This window comes from Myotis brandtii, unplaced genomic scaffold, assembly GCF_000412655.1.
Source record: "Myotis brandtii unplaced genomic scaffold, ASM41265v1 scaffold1282, whole genome shotgun sequence".
NCBI classification, from domain to species: domain Eukaryota; kingdom Metazoa; phylum Chordata; class Mammalia; order Chiroptera; family Vespertilionidae; genus Myotis; species Myotis brandtii.
This window is the reverse complement of record NW_005354519.1, coordinates 89102-99054: the sequence shown is the minus strand read 5'-3', so window position 1 is coordinate 99054 and position 9953 is coordinate 89102. Positions and strand designations below refer to the sequence as shown.

Below are 9953 nucleotides of genomic sequence, written 5' to 3'. Positions count from 1 at the left end.
AGTGAAAATAAAAATCCAGTGGGGAGAACAGTTAGTCCTTTGGGAAGGCACTTGGAGTAGCAGCACAGGCAGCTGCAGGGCTGTGAGCGGGAGGTCTGAGACAGCGGCTTAAAGGGATTAGTGGGGAGGGACGAGGCTGGAGAAGCTAATTATAAAGTTGGTGCCAGAGATGAGCGAGGATTACAAGGCCTCTTTGTGCACCAAGGTTTTGAAAATGAGAGAAGAATCCTTCCCCGTCAGAGGAATGGGATAAATAGGGAGGCAGGTAAGGAAGGGAGATGTGGGCGCTGGAGGAACTGTAAGCAGGGACCATGGCTGCGGCAGGCACATTAGCGAGGGTCTGGCGTGGTCTGAACCACATGGAAGCAGGGACGACTCCTCACCGGATTATAATTACTCAACTATCAGCTTATTGGCAGGCCTGGGCGCTGTAGGAGGCTCTGGGAAACACCTGCCTTATTAATCAGTATTAATTTCCTGGGTCCCTGCTATGTGCCAAGTTTGGGGCTGGGTGCCCCGGGGAGCACTGGTTTTGCCTCCCAGGCCTTGGGGTAGATGGCCAGGAAGGATACAGCCCAGGATGTGGGAAATGTCAGGGAACCATGCTGAACATGGAAGTTGCCCCACAATTGGGAGCTGGGGAAAGTTCCACAAAGGAGGGGAGCTCAGGCAGGGTGCAGAAGGGTGGGGTGGCCTGAGACAGGCAGTTGGATTGGAGCGGGGACTTCCTGTAGGAAAGAGCAGGAGCGGAGAGGCTTAAGGAGCAGACCTGCGAGGCCTCGAATTGTGGGATAAAGGGTCTGAGCTTTTTCTGCAGACACTGCCAGCTTCTTGAAGAGGTCGGAGCACAGGAAACATCTAGGTAAAACCTGGGTTTCAGGACCACTTGGCCTGCAGGTACACAGGACAGAGCATGGTGTGGTGACCTGGAGAGAAAGAGTCAGGCTTCTGCAGGAGTTCCAGGTGAGGCAGTGAGCGCCACCAGTGGGAATAGAAATGAGCAGTTGGACAAATGGCCTTGACCCAACCATGAAAGGCCTGAGCCCCCAGTGTCCATGCAGTGGGCTGAGGTTCACCCCAGGATTCATCAGCATCTTCCAAAGACTTTGGAGGATGGGAAGGAGGGCATTCTTTTCATAGAAAAGCAAACATCACCATAGAATGGAGAAAGCACACAACATCGAGTGGTGACATCCTCTTTGTGTTACAAGTCTCCTTGTCTGCACTCTGGTCCCTGAAGGGTTTGGGACCCTCTCACCCGGTAGTTGAAGGATGAAAGTTCAGCTCTCCGGGCATCCCCCAGGGCCACACATGAGACTTGGCACTGAGAGAGTGGGCAAGGTGCCCAGGCCTCCTGACTGCTTGCCCTGTGTTCTTGCATCTGTATTCTATGGTCTTCTCCTTATTTACCCACCTCTTTAGGAGATAAACCCCAAGGTATTCAAAGGAGTTCAGGTGGTAGAGTCAAGTAAGAGAAATAGCAAGAGGAAGGAAAGGAATCAAGATGTATTGGTGCTTGCTCTGTTCCCAGTGCTCTATCTGCATAAACTCATTTACTCATTGTAACCACTCTACAGAGTGAATGTGGCTGCATCGAACAAGCAGGTCCACCACAGAGCATGTCATTCACCTCCTGGGTCACATGGAGTAAAGGGGGGGGGTGCGGTGTGGAATTTGAACTCACATCTATCCGATGCCAAACCTTTGGCCTTCATTCTATTCCATCAACATGGATTAACTTGCCCTGCTGCCTTGGCTAAGTGGTTGACCTTTGACCTATGAAGCAGGAGATCACCGTTCTATTCCCTGTCAGGGCACATGCCTGGATTACGGGGGTCAATCCCCAGTGGGGGATGTGCAGGAGGCAGATAATCAATGATTCTCTCATCATTGATGTTTCTATCTCTCTATCCCACTCCTTCTCTCTCTGAAATAAAAAAAAATACTTTAGAAAATGAATTAACCTGCCCATACAGTGCAGAGTGGAACAAATTTGGAGTGGGCAGGAAGCACCTTTGTCTCGAACAGGAGAGAGAAAATGACGAATCTCTGGGCTACTCTCTGACTCTCTTCCTCTGATCGATTGCAGCTGCCTGGGCCTCCACGCCATGAACAGCACCCCAAGGGATGCCCAGGCCCCAAGCTACCGCGAGTGCCTCCTGCCTTCTGTGGCCCGGAGCCCCTCTGTCACCCAGGTCACGCCAGCCAAGAAGATAACTTTCCTCAAGCGAGGGGATCCTCGGTTTTCTGGGGTTCGCCTGGCTGTCCACCAACGCACCTTCAAGAGCTTGGGCACGCTGATGGATGAGCTCTCCCAGCGCGTGCCCCTCTCCTTTGGGGTGCGCTCTGTCACCACGCCCCGAGGCCTGCATGGCCTCAGCGCCCTGGAGCAGCTAGAGGATGGTGGTTGCTACCTCTGCTCCGATAGGAAGCTGCCCAAGACCTCCAGTGCGCCAGGCCGGCCGCGGGAGAGAAGTCCCTCTGCTCAGCAGTCCCAGGATGTCGAAGACCAGTGCGAGGGGCCAGGAACATCCTCTTCCCGGAAAAATCCTAAAACCCCAAGGAGGATAATGTTGGTTAAGAATGGGGACCCTCGATTCCAGCAGACAGTGGTCCTCAGTCACAGAGACACCAGGAGCCTGTCGGCCTTTCTCAGCAGAGCCACAGGCCTTCTGCACTTCCCCGTGAAGCAGGTGTACACGCCCAGTGGGGAAAAGGTAGGCTGTCGGGCATGATGTTTTCTTTAAAAAGTTCTCTGGACCTCAGAGCAAAATACTTAGATGGGATGTGGAGGTCATCCTTAAAAAGAGGGGCTGTTGCCCGGCCGGTGTAGCTCAGTGGTTGAGTGTCCATCTATGAACCAGGAGGTCACTAGTTCGATTACATGCCCAGGTTGTGGGCTCAGTCCCCAGTGAGGGGCATGCAGGAGGTAGCCACTCAAGATTTTTCTCTCATCATTGATGATTCTCTCTCTCTCTCTCTCCCCCTTCCTCTCTGAAATAAATGGGGAATATATATATAGCTGTTGCCCTGCAGCTAATTAAAAGTAGATAGGGTAGAGGCGTTCATCAGTTAATCAGACAATTGTTATTCATATTATTAGCTATCATTTAGCGAGCACTTAGTGAGCCCCAGACACTGCCTTGCACACTTTCATGACTTTCTTCTCCAATTCTCCTATTATCCAATCTATTGCGTGAGAGTTCAGTGCAGGAAACAGAAACTACTCGATGTACCTTAAGCAGAAAGCAGTTTAATACAAGGCATCAGGGGGCTTCCGAATCTTCAGACATCTGGAGGGATGAAGTCTGGGCTACAGGATGGCTCTGAAACTCTGAGGGAGCTGCTACCTCTGCCTGGAGCTGCTGTGATCACTGAGCTCAAGCTGGCATCTCGGCTGTGGCATCCAGGCTTCTGAAGCTGAGGTCTGGAAACTGCCGCATGTGCACCTTGACGCACGGGGACACTGGAACGCCGGCTCTGACCATTGCTGCGGAGCTGCCACCGTCTCTGATAATGTGTTTAGAGCTTTCTAAGTCCTGCAGGACTGGGACGCACACCAGAAAGACAGTGGGTTAGACATTGATGAATCTAGGGCATAGCCTCCACCACACCGACTCTCAAGGCAGTCAATATTATCCCATTTGTGGAGATAAGAAAATGGAGGCACAGAGGTTAAGTCATTTGCTCACAGCTGTATGGCTGGGAATGCTAGGGCCCGCCTTCATGATTTCAGAGTTGTGCTGTAAGAACACTTCTGAATTGTGGTGCATTGGCGGTGCTCTAGCATGTGCTGCATGCAGATGTTACAGACAAATAGGACTGGGTCCCTACCATCAATTGGCTACAGTTGTGAGAGGGAGAGAGCAGGTGCAACATAAATTAATTGGAGGAAAAATTAGCATATTTCCATATAGACTTACTACAGAGCTATTAGCGTTTCTGTAAACAAAGCAACTTCATTGCTCCCAGGACAGGCTGTGTCACAATTATTTGATTATTCGTTTGCAGGCTCTCAACTGGATGGACACTCTCAATAATATTATTTTTTTTTCCTCATGAGTCCTAGACCTCTATCTCTTTCTAAAAAGGGAGCATCATTTCGCTTTGAATTCTGCTTTCTTCCTTGGAAAAGTCTGATTTTCTAGAAGCATGGCTACATCTGCAATTGGTAGAGTTGGGTCACCCACATTTGCATTTGTGCAATGGACCAGTGATCTGAACCAAAAGAGAAAAGTACCTGGTAGTTTGAGACCAACTTTTGATGAACTGGGTTGAGAGATCTGGTGGACAGCACACTGAATGTCATCGTGGGAGGAGAAGCTGCAAGCGTTCTCTCTTTTGTTTCCATTTCCTTGTTAATGAACATACCCTTCTAATTTGAGAGAATGAAAAAGAGCAGATTCAGCACTTTAAAGATGGAACTAAATTCCCCAACACTGCTCATTACAATGTAATGCTATAAATAGTACAAACCCTCAGATATGCAGGGGCCTCGGGGGCCAGGTGAGGTTTTTCTAAAAGCAGGGACCTGTTTCCTGGAATGCAACCCAGCACTGATGTTGCCCACGCAACTCTCAGCCCAGGACATCCAGCTGGTGGGGCTGTGGCTGGGCGGGAAGGGGATGACAGGAGCATCTGGGCAGGAGCTGGAGAGCCCTTCCTTAGAGGAGACTGGGATGGAAGGGGTCCCTGTACAGAGAACAGTGCCTTGCTCTTCTCCACTCCATGAGGGGCAGAAGCAGAGGCGACAGGCTCAGATTACACTGGAAAAACACAGATCAAACCCAAGAGAGGGCTCTGCCTGGGAAAAGGTGGAATAGTGAATCAGGTCTCCATATGGAAGCTGGTTGCTTTAAAAAATGCCTATTCTGGGGGGGTATGAGTGTGGGCAGGGAAGCAGACCAAAGCTTCATGAAGTCTTTTCCAGCTGAAGCATCCAGCATAACCTCTAATCCACAGCCTCTTACAGGAGGGTGTAGGTGGAGAGGAAGATCAGGGGGTAGGACCTCAGTCCCGCACTGGTTATGGCAAATGAATGGAGATCCTTCCCTTGGATCTGAAATCTGGGGTGAAATGGGCCAACATCAGGAAAGGGCCAGAGAGAGGGATTCTTTCTCTACCTGTGTCTCCCCGAGCAGAAGGGAGGTTCTGCAGACCAGGCCTCCTGACTCAACACTCTCCTTCTTCAGGTGGGTTCTCTGAAGGCTCTGCTGCGCAGCCCCTCGGTGCTGGTGTGTGCCGGCCATGAGCCCTTCAGACCTCCGGAAGGTGCCAAAAGAAGTGGGACTGGAACTTTATCGGGGCAGACGTCAAGGAACAAAAATGGTGAGTGCGTGTTGGAGTTTCCCCAGTGTGGTTTGCACTGAATGGTGGATCGGGAGAGCTGGGCAGATATTCCTTCTAGATAATTTAGGGATCCTGCCTTTGGCACCAATTCTTGGACAGCCAGTTGTTTGGGGTCTCTCTTGCTTCTTCTTCCTCATCACATCACCATCAACCTAGACCGGGTTGAGCATTTGACTGGGGTATGAGAGAGGGAAGTGTGGTATTTAGAGATTAAGGATTAGGAAGAGATCTTCTACTCTAAGTTTCCAGGATCTAAAATAAGCTTTATTAAGGACGATGGTGGGCATGAGATTACAGAGGCCATGAGCTATAGGTATGTGGCATTTGCATCTTTTAAGGGCCACGACTCTCTTAGACAACAGTGAGGGCCAAATGGGCTAAAACGAATGATACCCATCAATCATCTTTCCAACCCATCCATCTAAACATCCCACCATATCCACCCAAAGGCCTACTATGTGCCAGAGTTTAGGGTTTGTTATTTTAAAAAAACAAAACAACACATTCTTTTGAAAGCACAATTAACAATTATAGAAGAAGAGTTTCAGCAAAGTTATTGGAATGGCAATAGGCAAATTTTGGCAAGTCAACAAATAATATCCTTTGTGAAAAGCTGTTGAGAAATGACAATAATGGTGTCAGTGATTGCCGCATGCCAGGCATAGAGCTACAGAGACCCCTTAGCCACAGCCCCTCCCTGGAGGAGCCCCCCTTCTCATTCGGTGCTTATGAAAGCGCAGTTTTACGAAACCTCTTCCTGCTCAGATGCACTCGTGGTGGTCTGCTCTTTTGCTGGCCACAGGCCCACCCTCCACTAGCCCCTTCCTCTTGTCACGTGTTAGCTCAGGAGATGAAATGAGAAAGTGCTAGGGCTGCATTCTTTCTTGAGGTTCATTTCTTTCTGTCTGCAGTAGCTCTTGCAGCGGGGGGGGGGGGGGGGGGTGTAGGCTTGACTATCAGGACCTGCTATTGTGTGTCCAGGTCCTCCTTGCAATCATTTATCAACTCCAAAGCTTGATGAGTGTCAGGATGATAAATCACCACTAATAATTGCAAAGCATTTTACAGTTTGCAATCAGGTGCGTATGCAGCAGCTTATTGATTTTACTGCTGGGGGTGTGCGGGCGTGAGCAGGGCTAGGAGTTAGCGCTGAGCACTGCTACTCTGCCGGCCTCCCCTGCTGTCTACTGAGAACGCACCATTCTGCAGGAAGTTTTGTTTGTTTGTTTGTTTGTTTGTTTTTAGGAAGTTTTTATATGCATTGCCTTGCATTGTCCAAACACACTTCCAAATAGATACCATTATTCATATATATATTATTGATTGTTTACAGAGAGGAAGGGAAAGGGAGAGGGATAGAGAGCTAGAAACATCGATGAGAGAGAAGCATCAATCAGCTGCCTCCTGCACACCCCCTACTGGGGATGTGCCCGCAACCAGTACATGCCCTTGACCGGAATCGAACCTGGAACCTTTCAGTCCACAGGCCAACGCTCTATCCAGTGAGCCAAACCGGCCAGGGCCCATTATTCCTATTTTACAGCTCAGAAAAGAGGCTCTGCCAAAAGCTACACAAATAGGAAGTGGCAGGGTTGAGACTGAATTCAGGCTTCAAGTTCATCTCACTTTGCTATGCAGATTCACAAACAGCAGACTGGGTATTTGTTCTAGAATGGTTTCTGCCCTGCTGTGTGGTTTGGAGGCGGCAGGGTGTTTAGGTGCGAGAGGCTCCTGTCCAGCCTTTTTGCTCCTGCCCTAAAGCTGCCCCAGCCGCTCACTATCTTTTCCTCTTTCTCTTCCTCTGCATCGTGTGCCAGGGAGCTGGGGCCCCAAGGCCAAGCCAAGCATGACCCACTCGAGGTCCAGGCCGGGAAGCAGGCCGCAGCGGTCTTCCTTGCTGTCAGAGAGGGCTGGTCTCGGCGACCCCCTGGTGTCCCCGCATCACACCAGGGTGGGCCCTGCTCCCGACAGGCACCCTCAGGACATGCCTGCCCAGCTGGGTCCGTTGGTGGCCCGTGATGGCGTGGAGAAGAAGGTGCACTTGAACGAGGACGGCAGCCTGTCTGTGGAGATGAAAGTCCGCTTCCACCTACTTGGCAACGACATGATCCTGTGGCCCAGGAGGGCCGGGAGGGCCAGTGGGCAGGGCCCTGTTCCCAGGGAGGCAGACCCCCTCCACTGTGTGTGGGAGGGCCACCCTGGGGGCTCCTCGGAGCCTGGGACACAGGGGCTGGGGACCCGAGAGGCAGGATGCACAGAAGCCTGTGAGCGAGGCCAGTGGCAGCCAGGGTCCGGATATGAGATCTGGACGAACCCCCTGTACACCGCCCAGAGAGAGGGGACGGCCTCCTGGGGGAGGTCCCGGCTGGCCCAGCACTCCCCCTGCAGGGGCCCCTGGAGCCCAGGGGTGGCCGGCAGGAAAAGAAGCAGCCAGGACAGCGGCAGCCCTGCCTCCAGTGACAGAGCCCCCGAGGGCTCTGAGCCAAACTCCTGCTGCTCCAGGTCCCCAGAGGGCAGCATGGCCAGCTGTGCCCTGCACCTGGCCTCCGGGGCTGCCCCCCAGAGAGGATCAGGGTGGGAAGCTGGTGGCACACCCCAGGCTGCTGAGGGCCCAGGTCCAGAGGGAGCAGGGCCGGGCAGCAGGGGCCACCGCTGCCCGGAACCCAGGGCCCAAGGCGCGGCAGGTACTTTTTCTGACGCCTCAGCTAGTGCCGGGGCTCAGGAGGAGTCCAGTGAAAGGGGTGAGCGGCACCAGGGCCACGCCAGCAGGACCAGGCCGGTGACTTCCCCACGGAAGGCCACCCCTGGGGCAGGACCCTGCTCCTCTACTGCGAATCCCTCGTCTTTGAGGAACGAGGACCCACGGGCGGAGGGGAGTGAACAGGACACTGGACCCCCGCAGCCCAGGGGTGGGTCTGGGAGGAGACTGCCCCTGGCTTCCGGCCCTTTGGGCTCTGGGGACACTGCAGAAGGCTGTTCCCTGGCCTCCACCTGCGACTCAGCCACAGGCAGGAGAAGAGAGCAGGAGAGCAGAGCCAGTGCCCTGTCCTCACCCAGCATTTCTGGCCTTGGCCGAGGGGCCCAGAGAGGCCGCCCCAGGCAGCTCCACAGCCGGAGGCACACCCACTGCCCGCTCGACTCACCTGTGTCCAGGCCAATGCTGGGCCCCCCCAGCACAGGCAGGCTCTGCCCAGCCCACCCAGCACCACGCTTTTCTGGAAGCTCCTCTAGCGCCAGGAATCCGGCCTCCCAGGACCCAGGGCCACCCTCCTTGGCCTCTCCTAACTCCCAGAACGCACGAGAGGTCAGCAGTGTCCCTGTTACTCCTGTGAGCAGTTTGGACTGTGCTTCCAATTTCTACCCCCGATTCTCTCCCTCTGCCGAGACCGAGTTCAGGTCACACTCACTCTCCACCACATCCGACCCTCTCAGCTCCCCAGGAGGTGGCCTGGGAGGAAAGGCAGGGGGTGTCCTCAAAGCTTCCCGGCCCTTGAGCCTGCCAGTTGGACAGCATGAGGGGGGCAAGCCAGGAGCCCACCGAGGGGGCTGCGGCTCACAGATGGGCACATCCCGGGCCTGCAGGGCCCATGGTGGTGAGACGCAGGCCTTGCTGGCCCCTCAGCCTCAGGGCAGCCAGGGGTCCCTCTCTAAGCCCTGCTTGGTGTGCAGCGGGTACTGTCCCACTCCGCCCAGGGCAAGGCCCCCTGTCAGGAAACACTCTTCGTGCAGCAGCAATGGAGACCATGGTGCTCACTGGGTGCCAGGGGCCGCCGAGCAGGGGGAAGAACCGCTAGACGTGCAGCGCCCAGGGCCCCCCAGATCTCTGTCAGGGGGCATGGGGACAGCAGTCAGAGCAGTGAGAAGGGGCAGCCCCAGCCCAGGTCCCCGGCCTGGGAGAAGGTTCCAGGCACAGGTCGCTGGTGGAGGGGAAGACCTGGAAGAGCAAGAGGACAGTGGTCGCGTGACGCCGGGTGCTCTGCCCCGGGCCTCGCCAGAAGCCGTGGTCCGTGGATGGCTGAGCAACATCCCGGAGGAGCCCGTGCCCCTGAGCTATGAGATGGTGGATGACAGCATGGAGGTGGCTGGGGATGGCCCGGAAGGCCCCACGGAGGACCCTGTTGACACACATCCCCCAGAAGGCCTGGAGGAGCCCATTCAGGCCAGACGACCGTCCCTGGAAGGGGCCACCAGCGAGCAGGCAGACCCAGAGGGAGCCCTCCCGGTGACTGGTGACGCTGGTCCCCAGCCAGGAGAGGGTCTTCCTCCCAGCAGGGCTGCGGAAGCCCCCGCGGAGGCTGGAGCAGGTGAAGGGGCCGCTGGGTGGAGCCAGTGTGTGCTTCCCCGCAGTGTCTCTGTCTCCATACAGATCATGAAGGCACTGATGGGCTCCAAGCAGGGTCGGCCCAGCAGCCTGCCCGAGGTGTCCGGCCCGGAGGGCAGGAGGCTCGGCCACTCTGCCCGGGCCCTCATCACCTGCCTCGCCAGGCTCCACTTCTTCAATGAAGACCGTGGGTCTCCCACCGCCAAGGCGAGGTTCACAGACTCCTCTCGGTACCAGGAGCTCCTGAGCACCTTGCAGGCCTCGTGGCGGTGTGGCGTCGTCG

General features: G+C 54.7%; 1 protein-coding gene and 1 long non-coding RNA gene across 2 annotated transcripts in view; one reads left to right on the top strand and one right to left on the bottom strand.

Annotated features, from left to right (window-relative positions):
* Positions 1–9953, top strand: part of RP1L1 (retinitis pigmentosa 1-like 1) — a 42638-nt gene that overhangs the window by 30181 nt on the left and 2504 nt on the right. Inside the window, exons 3-5 of the mRNA XM_014534303.1 lie at positions 2090–2717; positions 5193–5328; positions 7167–9941. Of these exons, the coding sequence (XP_014389789.1) occupies positions 2090–2717; positions 5193–5328; positions 7167–9941 (3539 nt within the window). The remainder of the gene's footprint in view (positions 1–2089; positions 2718–5192; positions 5329–7166; positions 9942–9953) is intronic.
* Positions 3238–4656, bottom strand: LOC106724977. Its single transcript, XR_001360800.1, has 2 exons — positions 4241–4656; positions 3238–3547 (listed from the first exon to the last, which is right to left on the bottom strand). It is a non-coding gene; the product is annotated as an uncharacterized LOC106724977 (long non-coding RNA).